This window comes from Helicoverpa zea, chromosome 4 (genome assembly GCF_022581195.2).
Source record: "Helicoverpa zea isolate HzStark_Cry1AcR chromosome 4, ilHelZeax1.1, whole genome shotgun sequence".
In the NCBI taxonomy this organism is placed as follows: Eukaryota; Metazoa; Arthropoda; class Insecta; order Lepidoptera; family Noctuidae; genus Helicoverpa; species Helicoverpa zea.
In genome coordinates, this window is record NC_061455.1 from 2,489,441 (window position 1) to 2,511,667 (window position 22,227).

The 22,227-nt window shown below is 36.6% G+C and overlaps 3 protein-coding genes across 3 annotated transcripts; 2 read left to right on the forward strand and 1 right to left on the reverse strand.

Annotated features, from left to right (window-relative positions):
• The first annotated feature begins 146 nt into the window (after nucleotides 1–146).
• LOC124630009 (mesoderm induction early response protein 1) lies at nucleotides 147–1,883 on the forward strand. Its single transcript, XM_047163711.1, has one exon. The coding sequence runs from the start codon at nucleotides 361–363 to the stop codon at nucleotides 1,546–1,548; it is 1,188 nt and encodes a 395-aa protein (XP_047019667.1). The 5' UTR covers nucleotides 147–360; the 3' UTR covers nucleotides 1,549–1,883.
• Nucleotides 1,884–2,834: 951 nt separating this feature from the next.
• LOC124630006 (KIF-binding protein-like) lies at nucleotides 2,835–6,092 on the forward strand. Its single transcript, XM_047163708.1, has 2 exons — nucleotides 2,835–4,033; nucleotides 4,132–6,092. Exons 1-2 carry the CDS (start codon nucleotides 3,070–3,072, stop codon nucleotides 4,956–4,958), a joined length of 1,791 nt encoding a protein of 596 aa, XP_047019664.1. The 5' UTR covers nucleotides 2,835–3,069; the 3' UTR covers nucleotides 4,959–6,092.
• On the reverse strand, nucleotides 6,089–20,520 carry LOC124630007 (UDP-glycosyltransferase UGT5-like). The gene is made up of 4 exons (XM_047163709.1): nucleotides 19,593–20,520; nucleotides 13,963–14,188; nucleotides 11,870–12,086; nucleotides 6,089–7,693 (listed from the first exon to the last, which is right to left on the reverse strand). Exons 1-4 carry the CDS (start codon nucleotides 20,448–20,450, stop codon nucleotides 7,411–7,413), a joined length of 1,584 nt encoding a protein of 527 aa, XP_047019665.1. The 5' UTR covers nucleotides 20,451–20,520; the 3' UTR covers nucleotides 6,089–7,410.
• Between the last annotated feature and the right edge of the window lie 1,707 nt (nucleotides 20,521–22,227).

Here is a 22,227-nt window from a genome sequence, read left to right on the forward strand (position 1 = left end):
GCTTTTAGTTTTAATATTGATCGTGTATACATTCAATTTTGGACATAAGAGGTGTAAGATATAATTTTTAATGAAATGATGGAAGATTTAATAACTGAAGCTTAGGTTTATAATGCCTGTGGTCTACGCTTTGACGTCAAAGTCAAAATTAAAAAAATAATAATTGACAGGCCCTATGGTTGTCGTGTCAAAATATTTTTGTTTTGTTCTTCGTATAATTTATTAAAAATCGCATAATATGTCATAATTGTAATGTTTTCTATTTATTTAAATGTTAAGTTACGTAAATTAATTATAAAAACACTGAATACTTATCATGTTTTGGTGATACAATATCCATAGTGTGGTACCGTGGTAGTCATGTCAGATTGCGCGCTGGTGTCCAATGTAAGCGAACACGATGCGAGTATGGACGTGGGGAACGACAAGTCTCTATTCGAGCCCTCTGTTGAAATGATGGTAAATGATTTTGACGACGAGAGAACACTTGACGAAGAAGAAGCATTAGCGGCGGGAGAGCAACAGGATCCCAAAGCAGAACTCAATAGCCTTCAGCGAGAGGGGGATATGCCCTTGGAGGAACTTCTAGCACTGTACGGATACGACAGAAGCATGGACAAGCCCATACCTGAGCAGGCCCCGGAGGTGGTGCCCGAGGAGATTGAGAAGACAGAATCAGCATTACAGCAGTTATACAGTGAGACTACTAGTCCAGAAGCCACAAGATGCCTTAGGTCAGGGTCCAGACCGCCTTCAGAAGAAGAAGATGACTATGACTATAGTCCCGATGAGGATGACTGGAAAAAGACTATTATGGTTGGTAGTGACTACCAAGCTGCTATCCCTGAAGGTTTGTGTAGCTATGATGATGCATTACCATATGAAAATGAGGACAAGTTGTTGTGGAACCCAACTATGTTAGAAGAAAAGGTAACAGAGGAATATATGAAGAAAATAAGTGCTATGAACTCGGCAACAGGAATAGATGCTGTTCCTCGAGGGAGACAGTTGAGAGATGACGAAGAAGCTCTGTACCTGCTTCAGCAGTGTGGACATAATGTGGAGGAGGCCTTGAGGCGGCGGCGTATATCTGCCCAAACTCCTGCACATGCAAGCCTGTGGTCAGAAGAAGAATGTCGCAACTTTGAAAATGGGCTCAAAGCCCATGGCAAGGACTTCCATTTAATCAGACAGTATAAAGTAAGGACTCGGTCTGTTGGTGAACTGGTACAGTTTTATTACATTTGGAAAAAGACAGAACGGCATGATATATTTGCAAATAAGGCTCGGTTGGAGAAAAAAAAGTATACAATACACCCGGGCCACACAGATTATATGGACAGGTTTTTGGAGGAGCAGGAGGCATCAGGACCTGGGGTGGTTAGACCAGTGTCACCTTCTCCGATGATGGAGTTTGGTCCCTCTCCTGCAACACAGCCTGACCCATTGGCGTTGGGTGAAAAAGAGGTGTTTTCCCAGTTAAACGCCCACACCCCACCTCCACGAGCCTTGTCTATGGAGGATCCAGAACCTCCAACAGGTTCCTAATCCATGTATTATTGGCAGAAGCCATTCGTAGCGAGCACTGTTTGTAACATACTTAATTATGTTGTTATTAGATATAAGTGTATTTTTTCCTTATTCATGAAACTAATCCAATTTTGTTTTTGTAACACTATTTTATATAAAGGACTGACTAAGACCCTTTTTTTGTATTTTAACATTTTAAAACAGTACAATGTAAATAATAATGCTGTAAATTATGTTATGTGTTTGTGAATAAGGGAATTATGCTGAATGAAATGAATGTTTGTGCACCCATCGGAAGATGGGACGTGTATAAAATTATGTGGTAATTGAAATAAGAATAAACAGTGCAAATACGTGTGTCACTTTATTTTAACACACCTTTTTCCTTTTAATTACTCAAGACTTGTCGCTATTTCGTTATTGAAATAGTAGGTATATTGATGAGATCATTGGGTTTGTACCATGGAGAACAAAATGACTCTTTCTTTACTCCGTGGTTTGTGCGTACATTATATTATGTAGATCTCAGTCTACATTTTCTAAAATAAAATAGCTAACTTTTGCGCGCCAATTCACAAATGAACATGATGTAGGTCAGGTATCTACAATACAATCATGTGAACTGGCAGAAGGAATTTCAAGAGGTTTTACAAAGATTAGCATGAAATGTGATTCATAAGGAAAGACCTATTATGATAACAAAAAGCAGGCAAAGTAATACTGCAACAAACATCTAACTTTTTACTTTGTCGTAGTTTTGTTGTTTATACGAGTTTCGTTCAAAAATATATTAATACTAGCCTTTTATAAAAATGTAAATATCTGAAGAACCAATGCATATGCAACGCCTTTACTCTTTATACATAGGCATTTTATTTTCTAATATTTTACAATAGAGTAGGAATTGAACAATAACCTTGAAAATAAATCTAAGTCCATAGAATAGGTACTTAAAGAAATAATCCGATTAATCCCTGTTCAAAATTAACAAACAAGATGTTTAGTAGGTAGATGCTCCCATGAATTTGGTACAGCCATTTTGGAGATTACTCGTAACAAATAGACAGACAAAATGATAGATTAAATGATTGAAGTTTAGTCTACTTGTGTTTCCGGTAGGCACTAATGAATGGGTTTTTAATATTGGGGTTTTGTTTTGAGATCGATGCTTTTTGCATTATGAGGTTGCTGCATGCATGATGACCTACATAGTAAAAGTCCCATGAACAATGCAAAATTGCAAATAATTTTTTTTTGAGCATATGACAAGACAATTGATATGACAGATGACAATTGACGCCATTTGTTTTGTCACTGTTGCGAATGTCAAGTTTCTACGAAAAAGAAATAAGACCAAGTTGAATTTTAATTTTACTCATTATAAAAATTGATGACTAAGAAGTTGAAAAGAAGCTATTATTGTTGAGTGTATCTGTTTTGCTTCTATATAAGTAACTGCAAGATATAAGTTTTTGCGGGAAAATTTATATAAAACACGCATAGGTTATATTGATTTACTTCTTCAAAACCGAAAAAAATATGACTGAGAGCCCCGATATGTCGGAGAAAGAGATTCTCAATGATTTTAATGAAAATTACGGTAAGGTCCGTAAGCTACTGGACGAGGATAGCAAAAATGACCCGGAAAACGAGCCTTACATGTCTAAATACAAAGCCAAAGGAATCCTTGTTAGTATGTGCGACAGTTTGAAGAAACTTCTCAGTGGTACCACTAGTTTGGATGACATAAAGCTCCATGCTATGTTAGGAACTGTATTACTGAATATTGGGGTCATTGACATGGAAACTGAAGAGCTAACATCAAGTGAAAGAGTTTTGACAGAAGCTGTGGACCTGCTTTCTACAAACTCCTCTAAACCAGAGATAATAATCACTCTTATTAATGTTTATAACAATTTAGGTTTACTGTGGTCTAATCGCGATGCTCCTGATAAGGCTAAGACATATTTGTTGCATGCTAAAGAGTTGTATGAGAATTTTAAATGCACATTGCAGTTGCCGTTACCCATAGAGCAGATTGTAAGCCCTACAGGAGAAAGTCCTTTGGGAGATATGATGTTACTAGAGAAAGCACACACATTAACTCTTTACTACTTAGCTCAAGTGTATGGTTCTTTAAAGGAGAATTTAAAATCAGCAATTTATTGTCATGTAACTTTACGCAGACAGTTACAGTACAATGATTATGAGCCCATAGATTGGGCATTGAATTCAGCAACATTATCACAATTCTTTGCTGAGCAGAATGGATTTTTCCAGTCCAGGCACCATTTGGCAGCTGCTTCTACAATTCTTGAACAATATGAAGAGAAACTGGGGTCGGCTGAGAATAATGATGAAGTATTTCTGGCAAAGATAGAAACATTTAAGCACAGGTCAGCTGATGTGGCCAGGTGTTGGGCCAAATACTGTATCTTACTCATGACTTCATCTAAAGCTAGGCTTATGAGTGATACTGAGCATTTGACCGAGTCTATAACAGGTAAGAAAATAAAAGTTCAACAGTTATTTCATTGTATTCAAGTTTGACTTTGATATAAGTAGGTACTAATTAATCAACTCTATTTCTTATGTTTACAGATATGTCAAATCTCAAATTGGAAGATAATGAAAACATTTGTGGAGGAGACATTACCAAGTTAGTCTTCACAGATATAGATGTGTCAAAATATGAGAGCAAGATTGGGGACAAGTTTCTTCTGACCTATCAGGATGCCAGAGAAGTATTTCTGAACTGTCAGACTTGGCTGAATAAGGCTAAGGAGTACTATAAACTTGATACCTTAGCCTCAGATTACATAGAACTGGTACAAGACAGCTCCCAGTCATATAGTTACCTTGCTTTCTTTGAGGAAGACGACGAAAGGCGTGCTAAAATGCACAAAAGACGTATTGATATGCTAGAAGACTTATTAAAAGAAATCAACCCGGTATACTACCTTCAATACTGCAGGCAACTGTGGTATGAACTTGGCGAGGTCTACTCGGACATTCTAAACATCAAACTCGAAAAACTCAACAGATCAAACGAAAAACCGACCCCACACGCTTTGAAGAAAATCAACAGTCTTTGCGAAAAGAGTATCGAAAATTTCGATCACTTCATTGATTCTGTTAAGGACAAAAATGGCGTAATGCCAGCGAAATTGACTTTCGAATTAATACGGCCTGTGATTAGTGCTTACGCGTTCATTGGACGGTGTAGCATGAAGAAGGTTGCAGTTGACAAACTGACACAGTTAAGGAATGTGCAAAAGAGTTATGATAGCTATCAGGCTGTGGTCGACATTTGCTCCAACTGTGAAGATGCAGCGGCTATGATGCATGAGGAGTTCTCCTTATGCCAGGAAATGGTTAAAATACTGCCTATTAAAATAAAGAGGCTTCAAATTGAGACAGCTGAATAGAAGATTTGCATACACTATGGTTGTTGACATTATAATGTACAGTTGCAATATATGTATGTTGGTATACTCGGAATGCTTTTAAGATGTTGCCTTTTAATTTAGCAATCAACCAGAAATGGTTATTTTGATATGTGCAGGCACAGATGATGGATTATTTGTAGATATACTTTGTTTGATTTTGTGTCGTTTTTGCCTGACTGCCAAGAAGGGTTTTTAAGTGATGGACTGCTTAGGGAAGGCGTGCGGGGAATGAATGGCTTTTAATATACGAAAGTAAATAATGTTAATTACCTATGCCAGTTTTTTAACGACGTCAAAAATTAACAAATTACCCCTCCCGCTGTGGGTTAACAGCGGTGAGGGAGTGTCAGGCTCTTACTGACTAAAAACCGTCGTGTTCCGTCGTAGGCCTTTTATGTACCAGGGCCGCGGTAACTCTTTCGAACAATCCCGCAGCCCCGGCAGGCCTTGGCCCTACTGGGCCCCGCTGGATGCCTGGAATGGTTTTCGCCGAACTTTACGCCAGCTCAAAACGTAGCGCGAGTCGCTGCATTTTAGGTATCATGCATGTACCTTTACTGCTCTGAGGCCGCCGTTAAGTTTAGCGAGACATCCATGCATAAAATATTTGCTAACAACTATTGTGTTTGCTGAAACTATTTAGTTTCTAAAATTAATCAAAGGCTCATCATTAAAGCATCAAATCTTCCTTTACTTAATTATGTTAATTCTTGTATTATTTCAACAAAATGGGGGCCCATTCTCAGGGTGATAAAATTATGGCCTTTGCTTGACAAAAAAAAAAATAATGGACTAATTAAATTTTTACCACCTTATAATGTGGTTTCTAAAGTACCAGCGTTAAAACTAGGTTTAAGCCATCGACTATTTTCAATGTGATAGTTTAAACGTGGTTTGAAATTTTAAGTTTCATCTGTGGTTGTTTAAATACCCCCGTTCCTATATGGGGAAAGCCTTGCTTTTGCTTGTAATACCTATCATTGTAACAAACCTGGCATTTCGAAACATAAGTAACTCATAATATTGGCTATTATTCCAAGGCAAGAAGTATATGTTCTGTTGTTGGAAATAAATGTTACAGATTTTTGTATTAAAAAAGAAACAACACATAAATTTAATTTTGTTTATTATGAATATCTTATCCATAAATACATTAGTTATTTTAATTATTTTCCTATGTAGGGCTATTGCAGGCAGCCGATTTATACAGTAATTCAGTTTTAACAATATGTGAGAGGCGCACCGCGCTTAAACATTGCATACCATAGATAAAAGAGTTTGTAGTAGGTAGGTGGCGACACCGTCGCGATGATAAATTACGAGAAAAAACGCATAGATTCTTCTTAGCTGCCTGTAAGATATAATAACCCCTATTTGCTAGTCAATTTGGTACATCATGAGAAGTCATATTCTTTAAAATCACAATGTGTGCAGTAGCAATCTTAGTTAGTAATATTAATTAGTCTTATAATTAAATTAAGCTATCTAAACCCTGCCGATTGTCACAGCACATACTACTTGGAACGTTATTACAACATCTATATTTTTTGGACATAAACAAATAAATTAACAGTCTGCCTAAAATCCACCTCGGTTGTTGAATGAATAATCTTTTAATCTAGGTAGGTACAGTAAACTATAGTTTGATAACCATGGTTTTATCATGGGGTTATCTATTGATCTCTTTATTGAGTTTTGAAATACATAGATAGGGCATTAGGTAGGTAAATATGAAGGTACGTCCCAGTATGTAACTTTTGTAGTTAAATTGTACGTAAACTTTGAAAGAAATAGCCAAAACAATTGGTGAAGATTCATTCCTACTATTATTTATTTTAGGGACCACCTTATTGTTTAATTTTAGTTTGTATGCTTACAATCGTCTACTGCTACATATTTTTTCACACTCAGATGCAGTTTCCTCAACGCAATTCATCAAGATTGCATTTTGCAACGAAATCTTAGGTTCATTGACTCTGGCTAGCTAGACCAATGAGAAAACTCAATATAAGTTATTACACAACATAGATATTATTCAGTACCTATCTAAGCGATTTCTAATGGCCAAGTGGAATGACAGAGCGACAATTTTGTATTGTAAAAACGATAAATTCGTAATTAACGGTATCTACGTGGACGCTGGACATATATCTGTGTAAACAGTTATGTAAAGATCGTAGTTTTATTTACTGGGCTTTCTATTACCTATGTATTTATATTCCATGATCTAAACTTATATCTGAACTTAGCTTTATCTCAGAATCTAAAGTGATAGTTTGGCATCAAAGTTTTTGGTCGTAAAACCTGGATAAACTTAGATCTATTTTGAGAACGTCTAGGAAAACAGTACTAATCCTAAACCGAGGTTGGGTTATGTTGGAACTATTTGAAAGTGAGCCAAATTGCACTAATAGGTACCAACATATATTCCTTAGTGCAACTTCTCCTTTTTACTCATACTAGCACTTAGAAGTCTCAGTATTTGGTTCACAACTATCCTTAGAACTAGAATTATAAATACGATAGCTAGTAAGATCACAGCTGCTACATCAATAAGGTTATATTCTATGAAGGTGAGGTCCCGTGCGGCAGAATGCAACGGGTCTTGATCACCCCACCGAATGACCCTTTCGACCCAGTATACGGCTGTGTCCAAGGGATCTGCAATCCTGTCTTGCCACATTTTGGAAGCCCGTCTTGCGCTTACTCGCATTCTGAAAAGAAAGAGATAACTGTTTAATAATTTTGTATAAAGTAAAAATCCTTCATATTATGGCCACCCGTAGGCCACACAGGGTAGAATATATTGGAGTATCCCGAGACCCTTTTAGGGAGATAAACTCAAAAGGCTGCACTCGGGGAAAACTTCATGGCCTTCCTCTCGGACATATCTGGCAAGGGAACTCCAATCATTCCCTGGACACATTTAGAGCCTTGACCTAAGCCAACACTCATGGTGGAGGAGCTTCTGAGAATGGACCTTTCTCCTAGAAATACTTTTAGGTAGTCCCACCGAATTGTTAAGGTGAACCACCGGAATGATGGCAATTCAGAAACCTCTCACGTAAAATACCTATCAGCAAATAATTCAATGATTTAAATCGGTTAAAACTATCAACTACCTATTAACTTTTAAAATGTATGAATTAATAGCAGGAACATAAATATCTAATGATGTATAGGTGTGTAAGTAAGTATGAAAGAGGTAATTAATTACACGTCGGAATGTGTAAATTTCAAAACATAGTAATAGTTTAGTACCTATCTAGAAATCATTTGACATTTGGACATGTATTAGGTAGGTAGGTATCTACTTTTGTACACTTAACATAAATCCTAAATACTAAATTATCCTAATGTTGTAAACCTTTTCATGTTTTGTTAACTAATTATAAATCTCAAACGTTATTGTTGAAACGTGTTACAAATATCTTGTAACACAAACGATGATTGACAAGCCTGGAAAACAATAGTTTATTTATGTAAACTAAAGAGCACGGTGTAAGTGCGTGAAACGGTGACAGACTAATTTTATACCTACATGAAGCCTAAAATTTTACGACATTGTGTAGGTAGGTATGTATAGGAAACATTCTTGGCACATATACCCACTTCCTAAAAATATCTATAGATTATAGAAAAAAATTGGTAAAAAACTGTTTTGTGTTTTTCTTGCACAATCATTTTTAGTTTTATGACAATGGCGAGCTTTGAAAATAGGTTTAGGGATTTTTCCAACACAAATATTTTTAGATCGTTACCTACCTACATAAGTAAGTTTTTTCAGAACGAAATTATAGTAACATTAGGTGTAAAAAGTCGTGAAAAGCTATGAAAATTTAAAGGGTTTACCAGACAAGCATGTTCTAAATTAACCCTTGATGCAGAATAGACCTTTGCAGATAGTTGCCAGTCTGTCTACAAATAACGCGGTGACCTGTTTCAAACTATCGATTTTCATTGTCTCCCACCTACACGATTAGTGGTTTTCTAGGTAGCTTATACGTATTATCTAACTCTGGAATATGCCTCAAGATATAGGTACTTAGGTAGCTGCCTGGGTGATTTGGCGAAGTGCTGATAAATCAGCCTAATTTAGGTAGGTACCTACTTAAATATTTTTGAGTTTGATTTTGAATGGATATTTTGGATTATAGATCATCCTTTGATCGGGTTTTCTAATTCTTTGGAACATCTTATCTTATTCTAATATTTATTGCCAGGTGTTACACATGTTACAGATAAAGTGAAGCTCTTAGACTGATAGAGATCTGATTTGGCGCCACGTTTGAATTTATATTAAGACCTAGCCTAGGTCTTGATAATGTTCATGACATAATTCTCCTATATAATTGTATTACGCCATCTCTAAATTTGTTTTTACAATTACTAATAGAACTTGTAAGGGTTTATTTTGGGTAGCTCGGTTGTTTAGTTAGGAAGGTATGGGGATAGGAACTATTTGGCATATCGCCATTTCCTACAAAGTAATTTTGGCATGAATCCTAAATATGAACTCGAAATGTAAACCTATTTTGTGATTTTCCTAAATGAGGCGATAAAATTATACCTACTCCCTATACAAAATGGTAAGTTATTTTAAGCCGACTGCGCCACGTAAAAGAAGGTAGTGTTTCATAAATTACTAGCTATCGAGCCTATAACATCTGATAAATACAACACGTAGGAGTCATTTTGGTCTTCTTTGTGTCAACTAGGTATTTCTTGCGCATTTGCACGTACAGACAGACATTAGGTATTGCTTGTCCGAAGGTGGCTACTATTGACTACACAATAGTCACAAACTGCGGACGCGTGAGGAGTAAGTTCTTCAGAAATACAAAGTGATGGCGGTGTAAATCCCGACACGAAATTCTACCGTGATGCATAACCACATAAAGATATCGTCTATAGAAATCTGATTATCTAGAACTTCTGTAATACGAGTCTAAAACCACCAGAACGTGACTGACTGCGCTGCAATTATAAGGAAATACTTTAGCTATTACGTTTTCTGGTCTGGCTTTATTCGTGAATCTTTAGATTTTCTAGAAATGACCCATGGTGTATGGTTTTACCTTACCTAATCGTGATGAGATTTAAGTTCTATAGATGTCATTATTACCAATTTTATAGGTAGTGTAGTGTCTAGCGCTATCGTCATTCATTTTCATAATACTTTTTATTCCTTCTAGCGTTAAGCGTTTCCAATTTATGCAGAAAAATATCTTGGTCGTTTCAGGCCTCAGTTTCGGTACGCCCCAGGCGTACCGAAAAAAGATAGTCGATATCGTGTATATGGTGCTACTTAACTTACCTACGTTCGTGTCAAATATCGTAATACTACTAGTACTTGACTTAACTTGTTAGTTAGGCAGGGTTAGGTACCTACTTATGTAAATAGTAGCGACATGGTAACAAGATCCCTAATAGCGTGCACGATCTCAATAAATAATAAATTTCCAACACCTGGAAAATGGAAATGAATTGTGATTTCCATACTAACTTGACATATTGCGGGATTAAACAAACCAATCAATTTTCTTATCTGCTATTCTAGGGTTCACACTGTCTTATGGGAAATATTGGAAAACTTCTGCTAAAAAAACCATAATGGGTAGGGTAGGTACCTACCATTACGGTTTTCTTATTTTATATCAAGAAACACAAAGTTCACGAAGCTTTAGAAAATTTTAATAAGGTTTAATGTGAATTGCCACTCATAAAGTTCAGACTTTTGTAAGTTTTCAATCATCCGATGACTTGCATAGATGTGAAACTTATGCACCATAATTCACACCTGTGCAGCTGGCTGATCTCTTCATATGAGAAAAACCGCCGTGGTCGAAATCAGCCTTGAACGCAATTATTTTTAACTTATTTTCCCTAACACATGACAACCCTCAACTATGAAGAGATGTAATAATTTGCAAATGTGTATGTAGTAAATGGTATAATTATGTATTTTATTTAAATGAGTTATATTTGTTTATGCATAACACCCAGGCTTGTCGGAAGTAAGATGGCGTTTCGTCTTTGATTGCCCATACACGACATTATGGCGTTAAAATGGGTTTATTATACAATGCATCTATCTGTATTAATGTGTACATAATTACTTAATTATAACAATTAATCAATGTCTGTATCGAGATCAAGAATTGAAATCTCGTTATAATATTATCAGATCTGGGTACCTATATTGAAGAGCAAAGTTCTCAATTGCACTTTAGCTGGTTGTTAGCTTATATGCGTGTCAGCGTCTGATATACTAATTGATACTATAGGTACGTGCACCTTTGAAATATTTTTTCAGGACAGGTAGGTATCTAACCTACGTCACTCCATTTGGTTAAATTAAACCATCAGCCATCTTGCCTATTATTAAAAGAAAAAAGCTCAGTTAGTTTGTGAATTGTTATTCTGTAAGACCTTTTACTGTAAGAAATCTATACTAATACTAGCTTCTGCCAGCGGTTTCACCCGCATCTCGTGGGAACCTCTGCACGAACCCGGATAAGAAGTAATAAAAAGTAAAGTAATAATAATCTATACTAATATTATAAAGCTGAAGAGTTTGTTTGTTTGATTGTTTGTTTGAACGCGCTAATCTCAGGAACTACTGGTCCGATTTGAAAATTTATTTCAGTGTTAGATAGCCCATTTATCGAGGAAGGCTATAGGCTAGCTTTTTATCCCGGTACAGGAAGTAGTTCCCACGGGATGCGGGTGAAACCGCTGGCAGAAGCTAGTGTAGGTTATAGTTTCAGGTAAAAGTATACCAGACTAGGCGAAAAGCGTCGACGAATTTTATTGTGTGGCTTATCAGGGACTTTTTAATAGGATCTAAATGTATGATGTATCTTATCTAAGCAGTTTAATGTACTCACTCTGCACTCAGAACGCTTTGCAGTCCTTCAAGTAGACTCTTCTCCGTCATGTCAGCATACGAAATGGCCTTCCCAAGACCAATGGAGGTGGCTGCTGCTCCATTCAGGGGCTGGTCTCCATAGAACGGCACGATCAGCATCGGTTTACCAGCAGAAATTGCTTCTGTCATGCCCAGAAGACCTCCGTGGGCGATGAAGGCGATTACTTTCGGATGTTCTGAGGAAATTAAAGGAAATTTTGAAAGGTTTTGAAAATGTTATACTTAGTATAATGCGTGATTTTTTTGAGTTATAGTAAGTGCTCCCCTAAATCACTATTATTTAGAAACATGCACGATTTTGTGTGACTGTTCGAAAGAGTTAATCTGTGCCATTTTTTATGGTTCGTAAGAAGTTAGAGTGTCAGAAAGTTACCTACCTATTACCCGTCGTGACAGTAGGACGACTGTACGGGGGGTGACATGTATAAATGCCAGAAAATAAACGGGTTACAAAAGTAAGATCTAGAAAGAAGAAACGAATGCAAATAAAGATTTTAATCTGTTTCGTAATTATAGGAAGGTAATATGCTCGTATCGTAAGCTGAACATTAGTTACCTACCTACTTACTACACATTCTTATCTGATTGTCAATAAGGTATTAATTGTAATTAAGCGTAAATAAAAAAAAGATTGGTCTTTGTAGATTATTTTTTATAAGCTTTATATTTCAATATCTATCCTAAGGATAGATACCTAGGTCTTAATTCGGATTACACTAGCAGTCTGTATTTTCCCTATTACCTATGTTTATTTATAATTACGAGGGAATATAAATCTAATAATGGTAATTTTAATATTATCTGACCACAATCAGGCGTGATACTAATACATATGTAATTCTAATTCCACATCACTCATCTTTATTGCTTCCTTCTAAGAATGATTATTTTTATGGAAAGAAGCCTAGATGACTGCATGAATTAAATAATTATTTAGATGACAGTCGCTGCTTGTAAAACACTGGTACTAAGCTGCATCTGGTTAGACTGAAAGCCGACCCAAACACAGTTGGGAATAAGCTAGGCAGATGATGATGACCAAAAAGGACGTTCTAGAAAAAGTTCCATCTTCATTTAAATAGAGAGAGAAAATGTAAAATGTAGTTGAGTCCGTAATAGATTCAGTGTGTAGTTTTATACATGCGAATCAATTAGGGCAAGTACAGCTTAGCTGAAGTAGTATACTATTTAGTATCTTCTACTTATCTTGGTTTCAGTTGCTAAGTAAAAGAACCTAAATATTAAACAAATGACTGCTATCGTCACATTAGTGCAAATGATCTAAGGGCTCGAGGGTTAACTTGCAATGAAATATGGCTCGTAGCCTATAAAGTTAATTAATATCCTAGAAATGACCTTAGAATTTTATAGTTGTCTTAATAAATGCGTTAACATTTCCTCAGTATATGATCTGCCTGCATGACATTGCGTATTGTCAACCAATGTTAGTATTAATAGGCAATTATAGGAAGTAGGTTACATGTAAGTAAATAAATGAAGACGATGCATGCACACACAATAGCAGCAGTCACTAACAAGTGTAAAACACATATGTATTTAAAATCAAATTGTTTTTATTTCAAATAGGCCTTTGCAGGCTCTTATGAAACGTTAAATTAATTGCACGATTCCAAAAAGTTGGTCTCATGGAGAAGATTTATTGTTATTGTTGATTATATATGAATTTATTTGTAACAGTATCCAAGATCAATTTGTTGTCCGTCTGTCAATTAAAGTATCTGTCGCTAACGGCAAGAATAGTCAGACTAAAGGCGAGATAGCGCAGCGTGCAACACAAATATGTATTCTAGTCTACTTGCTCCAACAAACGTATTCGAACATTTAAAATGCCCACGAAACTGCAACCTATCTGCGCGAAATGCTAGGAGTAGATTCGCGCCGAAACGAACACATTTTTGTTGACCTTACTCAACATGGTTCAGGTTAGCGCGGGTCTCGTCACTTTGAGAGCAAAGGGGAATTGCCAAAATTAGACTGTGTAACTAACATCTGTTTCTTTAAGATTTCTAAGAAAACTATTGAAATACTTACGAAGTAACTCATACTGCGGTATCCATTTGACCTTCAAGATGTTGCCAGTAAGTGTGCCCTCCTCATCACTGTCTTCATACTTCCATATAACCCTCTGCTTCAACTTCGAAAGGGCATTCACAATGATATCCTCCTTATACTTGGGTATCGAAGCCGTTTTGATAAGAGATCCCCAACTGAACAATACGACCCCGTGTTCAGATTCGTTCAGGAATCGCTCGATGTACTGAAACAAAAGAGGTCTTATGTTAACGATGGTATTTTGAAAATAGAACGGCGATCTTTTTTTTTTTAAAGATGCATTTCAAGACATAAACGGCAGATAAAAGTGCTCAAAAGGAGGCCATGAGTAAGTGAACCTACTGTTTTAATATCACATGTATGTTATTGAGATCTGTCTGATAGATCGGCGCATTGCCTCAATTGGTAAACGCATGGTCAATACAATTGACCCGCAGTTTCATAATACAAACACAAACGATCTACTAATTAATTAAATGGACATCGATTGTTCCCATAAAGTTTCAGTAACCATTACATGCCATGAACAAGTAGGGCATACAATATCACATACTACCTACAGATATAGAACCTAGTAGAGCATAACAAGAGTTTTTTTAGCGTTTCACAAGCCACGCAACCCAAAGAATCTCCATTCTGAATCATTCATTCAAACTACCTAAGTAGACTTCCTCTTGAAGATAAAAAATTGCCCAGCCCCCAAATCGTCTACCCTTCGCATTCCTGTGTGTTTTTGATGGGAAGATGTGGCGCAAAAAACTCCTTGTCAGAAAAAAAAATACAATCCAATGGCAGATAAATAACAATTCGTTCTCTTCTCATATAAAGCATAACTCTATTCAGGGGCTACAATATTTTTTATCCGGGTGCGCAGTATAGTTCCCTCAGGATGCGGGAAACAGGTCATTTATCTCTAATGATACATCTGTCATTATTCATCAAGTATCATGATTATGATAATCACATGACAAAGCTAAGAGCTTATCTTGAGCTTAGATATAATATAATTTCGTCGCTCACACCATATCTCTATCTATCATACCTTATCTCCGTATTTATTAATTAGTACCTAAACGCCATAGGCTGATTAAAAATTGTACCTTTATGTAGGTCATGGGCGACAGTTGCCCCGGTAAAAAAAAATAGCCGTGGGTGACACTTGTATTGGGATAAAAATATTAGTCGTGGGTGACAACTGTCTCTGAAGTCGGAATAAAAATAGGTAGGCAACCTATTGACGCAAATAAATGGAGCATGGTGGTAATAATATATTGTCTGTTAGGCCACACGTTGGTGTAAAATAGTTGTATAATTGCGTGTTGTATGTGTATTTAGATGTTATTGTCAAGGCTAAAAGTAGCTACTTTTACAGAAAAATAACTAAAATGTTTTGCATTCTCCTTACAGAAAACTGTTATAGTGCATACAATAGATTTACTATAAGTATCAAACTAACATAAAAAGTACTCTTTCAATATTAATATAATATAATATTGAAAGAGTACTTTTTTTTTAAAGAGGCATTATTTATATTGAGAGAGTTCTAAACTTTAACAATATTTCTTGTGTAGTACTTCAATGGTTACTACGGGTGTTACAATTATTACGTAGTAGGTAGGTTTAATTTCTGAAATCCCTATTTATTAACTTATTCTTAGATTTTCCTCGTGTATTTCCTGAATTTGATTTACTGTAGGTACAGCATCAAACTCAGTTTGGTTGACTCAGCAAAAATCCCAACGGAAGGAAATCCAGTCTTATACGTCCATATCTATCTAATATGTATTTTGAAATGACGTAAACGTCACATAATAGTTTTCCTGACTTTTTAAATCATCATGGGTATTGGGTCATCTCTTCGTCACAACTTTGCCCGACTTAATTCAATACTAGATGAGTAACGGGACTCATTTCAATGCATTCATGTAGTCATAGATTAACCTGCGCCACATTTTTAAACTTTTTATTGCAAACTACTTAGGGTGCGTCCACATCTGGCGAATGCGCCGCGAATGCGCAGCACGCGAGCCGATCGCGAGCTGTCCGCGACCTGCGCGCGTGCAGTCACTGCAATAGTTCGGTGCGCCTCTTTAGCGCAACTCACGCAAGGCTCGTATAGAGCGCGCGAGCGGCGCGCGATCTGCGCGCAATCAGTTCTCGCCCTTACAGTTCCGTATATTGGCTCAGTACTATCGAAGATGGCAGACGTCGCGCGCCGCCTGCGCGCCGCTCGCGTGCGGCGCTTAGGTCGCGCGCGAGCTGCGCGCGGGCGGCGCAGAAGCGGCGCACGAACAAAAATGCACGCGCGCAGCTCGCGGACAGCTCGCGATCGGCTCGCGTGCTGCGCATTCGCGGCGCATTCGCCAGATGTGGACGCACCCTAACATGGGCCGATTCTGGCGCGTAAACTAGTTTCGCAGTAAATACGTCTTGAAATCAGAAAGTTACTAGATAGTTTGATTGAGTAGATAGGCTGGTACTTTCTTGTTATTTTATTTTCTCCGCGCCATCTTAGAAAGTGAAACTAAATTGAAAACTAACCGATTACCTACCCATGTCATAAAGTTTTTGCTACTATGAGGTCCGAGAGTAGTATATTTACATGCTAAACCATACTTCTGAGATGGTTTTAAACCTTGGAACTACGTTTTACTCCAGAATTAAAAAATAAGCCGACGTTCCCAAAACGAAAAAAAAAATCCAAACGATTGTCACTTGGGTAATAAATATTAAAATAAGCATTAATTTTAAAGTCTTGACTTTAGAAGCCACAATAAGGGGTGACCAGTGACCTCAAATGATTACATTTAGTTCGATGCTCCTCAATATTATGCTACCTAAATCTAATTAACTACTTTACGAAGTCATGTTAGGTATTTATTGTTCTTCATACGAAAGAAATCAATAAAGCCATTCAAAAATAAGCCTGGAATCTTCCTCTTTTCTATATCCTGGAAATATCGAGTTATCCAACTGGTTTGAATTGCGCTCCCCCTGACTGCCGTGTATCATGCATAACACGGAAATGCAACACCGATCATTATAAATAAGAGATGGCTGTGCAACGCATGCATACGGTATCATTTTACTCGTGTTTACAAACACTACAAGTCACTGCAATTGTGTCTATCATATTCAATGACTGCAACTAATATTGAGGCCAACGATAAATGTTGGTGACATACATTTGAACCAATAATTTGTACAGAGTCCATTAGCTTTGCGTGTTCGAAGATGATTCACGATTCTCAAAATTTATTATATTATCAAGTCACTACTGCATGTGAAGAAAGGCCCTTTAGATTGTAGTTTAGTAAAGTTAAAATAACAAGAACTAGGTACAATTGGTACCTACATAAATTATATCGACAGATCATCGGTTACTTATGTAGCCTTTCCTCCACTTCCAACGTTGGAACGTGTTGGAACCAATGTTTGGAGCAAGCGTAATGATGATACATAATGCTTTGAAAGATATTATCCGTCATTCAATTGTTTAACATGAATATGTCCGCTGGATGACACAGTTAAGTACTCCTTGAGTTAATACCCAATGCCAATGATCAGGGGCTTTTGACTTTTACTGGTATTTATTCTACATCTTTGGTTTAAAAATCATAATTATTTTAAAAGACTTAACCGGAAACCCATTCGATAGCAGCTGATTTAAATTTTTATTTTAAATGCAAATGCTTTAAAAACCTCACTTTTGACCAGAAAACCACAATAATTCAAAACAAGGGAATCTTGGCGCCTTTCTGCAATTCCATAGACTACTGCAATTTTCCCCGATCGTAATTTAAATTTTGTGGCATTGTGGTAGGAATAACTACTGTTACGTCTGTTCTTGTATTTTTATGTAAAGATTTGGCAACATTTCATAATACCTACTTTTTGTAGTTTTGATAACCCTCCAAAACCGGGAACAATTTTGTTTGATTTGCGCAATTTTTATATTTTTTATTTACGCGACCTTTTAAACTTCGATAACACTTTATGACCATAATTGTTTTTTTTTTTAACTTACTTGGGATATTTTTTATTTGACATTTGAACTACTTATGCCCGATATAAATTAGTACATTCATAACAACATGCGTTGCTGGGGCTTCTAAGTCGCGTTTACGTATGCAATATCACTTGTGGGAGTTGGGTAATACAATAGTCTACTTGCCTTTTCATTCATTGAAGGTAGAAAGACTGATTGTCTCACCAAGGGGTATTGGGTTGGGGAAGTTAGGTAATCAGTCGCTCCTTGTAAAACACTGGCACTCCGCTGCATCTCGTTAAACTGGAAGCCGACCCCAACATAGTTGGGAAAAAGGCCTGGGAGATAATGAAGGTAGAAAGAGTGTTTGTAAAATACGACGAGATCATCATCATCAGTCTTTTTATCGTCCCACTGTTGGGCACAGACCTTTTCTAATACAGAGAAGGAATGAGATGGCTGAGGGTAAACATTAAGTAATATTTAGTCACGCTACTGAAAAAATCAATAGCCCTAACTCTTGTCTTTGAGGTTAAAACCTAGAAAATATAGACTAGAATATATTGATGCATGTATTAGAGTTTTCATGCAAGCACAAAAGTTTTTATTTCAAATAGGCCCCTGCAGGGTCCGATGAAGTCATAAGCTACGTAGTTGTTCAGTTTCTTAAAGTGAGTCCTATAGAGGTAGAGAAAAGCAGTAAGAAACTCCATGGCTATACACGTACATACTATTTATGATATGTTATCTATACTGCGTATTTATTCACGATTTCCATTAAAAAGAAGGTAATGTTAAGTATTGGTTAGATAATTGTTAAGCCTTTTAAAAACTAGTTTCTGATTAACATTTCGATTGCGCAACAAACTTTCTTTTATTTTTAGGCTGAATTAAAATTAATGACCGCTTTGAGCAGAAATTATTTTTCTAACTGGTTCATTAATAAAAACATAGCGTGCTTTTTTAACTTAATTGTGTTTGAATGGGTTTAGTATACTTTATTTTTTATTGTTTAGGAAAGGTTTAAACAATAGGACATACCTACACAAGCTAAGAATGTAAGTATGATATAGGCACATTTTATATATATGTGAAGTCCATAACGATTTCTTGTCGTAAATATGTTTCTTTAATAGGGAATAATATAAATAAGAAAAAATACTTAATAATGCGGTTGACGAACGCAAATCATGCGATTTCAGTAAAATGATAACAATATTGTTTTGTTTTCTGTTATAACATTTTTTTTATCGTAAAATGAATATACCTCTACTGTCATAATTTTAAGCAGCAGGTGGTAAGCAAGAGAAGTCTCGGCATGAAACTAGCTTATACCAATTTTCAGTAAACGTGACTAAAAAAACCTGGTAGCCAAAGTCATTAATTAGAGACCCATTTAAATTAAAACTCGTAACTAAACTTCATAAATACCGTTCAAAATTGAAAATAGAACAATACTCATTAGAATAAAAGTATTTAATAAGCATTAATTACCTACAATTCTTAACTGAATGTTTCATGGTACGATCATAAGTTACGTAAATCAAAGCGAATCGCGTAACGAATCGGCAAACGCGTGTGATAAAGGGAAACATTTCCATGTAGATAGGTAGGTACTTACATGAGGTATTGGTTTCCTGCTATGATCCAAGTGCATTCCCCCCACTTCCACCACACCAGGCAATAAAGGACGAACACCATTCATACTATGAAACGTATTCACCAGCATAACGCTCACGTTCTTCGCAAAGTCTTGCAGATCTGGGATCCTTCTACCAAAACGCTTCTCAATAATCGCTTTCTCTTTCAACTGGATCGCGTATCGATACCAGATTTTGTAATACATGTTCATCACAGTATTTTCCAGTCTTTGGAGGAAGGTCATTTTGGAAGTGAATTCAGAGCTCACAATTGGCACGTATGACGGGTTATCAGTTAGCCCCATGCGGTCAGGAACCCACTGCATCAAAGCGCTTGACGATAACGAAACAAACGGTCCCTTGATCCCGTAAACATGAGCAAGTCCAAGCATGCAGTCACTGTTAAAATTCTCCACTATAACAACGTCATAACTTTTCTTCAAAGCATCCGCTAAAGGCGCAAAATCTACGATTTTTGAGCATATTCCCGTAGCTAGGTCAGCTAAAGGTTGGAACTCGGTGACTTGTTTAAGGATTTTCTCAACGCCCAATATACTGAGGATTGTGTTTGGATTATCGAAATATGCTAAGTCGATAGTTTCTAATCCTAGTGCAGCAATGCCTTCGAGGCTGACGGTGGTGTAATTCGCTGGTGGATCTTTGATGGGGAAGAACGAAACTACGGTGACATCGTGTCCCCTTTCGGCTAAAGCTTTGAGTAGGGGGTCAAAAACCATTTGATGGCTTTTCCCCGTATGTGGGAAGAGTCCGAGTATTCGCGCGGGTTGTACATTGTGGACGGCGAAGATCGCGAGAAATATTATGGCGAGTGTCCGCATGGTGCGATGTACCCCGGACCGCGGTTAGAATCGTACTGTTGTCGGTCGGTAGGAAATGCGGTCGACCGGCCGTCGCGTGTTATTTTCAGAGCATTTCGTTCTGTAGGGCCGTGTCGATTATGCATGTTTATAAAGTGCAAGGTTAGTTTTGCATTATAGGGTGATAGACATAACGCTTGTTATATCTACAGATACTTAGAAAGTAGGTATAGTCAGGAATTCGAATGATGTAAGTTATATTAGTGTTCAAATTATTATTTATTTGTTAGTACCAATTAATTTGTGCTTTATGACCATGTGAAGTAATGGCTGAAGTAAATGTTCATTAACAATTTCTTGCACTTCTTCAAGTAGGTATTTATCTTTTACTCCCTTTCACTCGAAACGATTTAGAAAACTAAACTTTTTCAACGCTGCAACTGCATTTCACATTTATGTTTACATACGTCAACTATAATAAATCATGCTAGTGGCCGCTATCGACTTGAATGCACAAACAAACTATTTAACATATCATCATTATTTACACTCTGTTATCATGCGAGGAAGTATAAATATGTGTATTTATTTACTAGCTGTTCCACACAGTTCCATCCGCGGATAAAAAGTAGCTTATTATGGCTTTCTTCGATAGAAATAATTAAATACACTGAAATAATTTTCAAATCGAACCATTCATTTCTGAGATAAGCGCGTTTAGGGAAATAGACAGACATACCGTCTTACCACAAAAACTTTTAAACGTCAGTTTAAGCCTTGTCTAAAAAAATGACAAATTATGACGTTGACATATGGTTCATTTTGCAGCCACAATTTTTTTAGACAACTGTAAAACAGGCGTTTAAGTTTTTGTAGTAAGGCCATAATTATGTCTTCATCTTTAGCTCTATGATATTAGAATTAATAAATATGTATGTAGTATTCATTATATTATTGTGAAGAAATGCAACTGCGTGGAACTTATATATATGGATGTCCAGTAGGTACCTACAGTTTGTTCTAATAAAAAAGAGTCGATAGACCGTACTGGTCTTATTAGACTCTTTTTTATTAGAACTTTTATTAGAGTAGGTACCTGCCTAGATTATATTTAAGTGGCCTATGGAACCATTAGTAGTTAATTGAACATAGGACACCTATGGTGAGCATATAAGTAGACACTATAAATAGATAGTAATTATGTATTTATAGAATGGTAAAGTACAAACTTTACCTCAAAAATCTTTTGACGTAGAAGTAATCTCTGGACCTATTTAATCAATTCTTTCACGTTAACAAGCTACGCAATTTCATTATTCATAAGCTGTATTTTATCTGGTTACCATGGGAAGTAGTTCCACGGAGCGTAGGTGAAACCGTAAGAATCAGCTAATTCTACCAAGTGCTTGTAGTCCTATCCCATACTAATTCGTCTTATAGGTAACCATCGACCCGCCCCGGCTTCGCACGGGATACTTAAAAGTATTTCTCGACTATTTAATGGATGTTATTGTCCATATAAACTTTCCTCTTCCATCACTCTACTTATCTATTAAAAAAACCTCATGCGGTGCGTACGATATAGGGACACATAGGAAGTGGTGAAGGGCGGGCGTTTTGGGGGCTGTCTTTTGTTTTTGACGTTCGAAAAGTGCTGATTTATCAGCCTAATTTGAATAAACGTTTTTGAGTTTGAGTTTGGACAGAAAAAGATAAAGCGACTTTGTTTTATATATACTATGTAGCGATGTCCCTTCGCGTCTCGAAACTCAACTAAGACAGTTTCGCTTACAGAGAA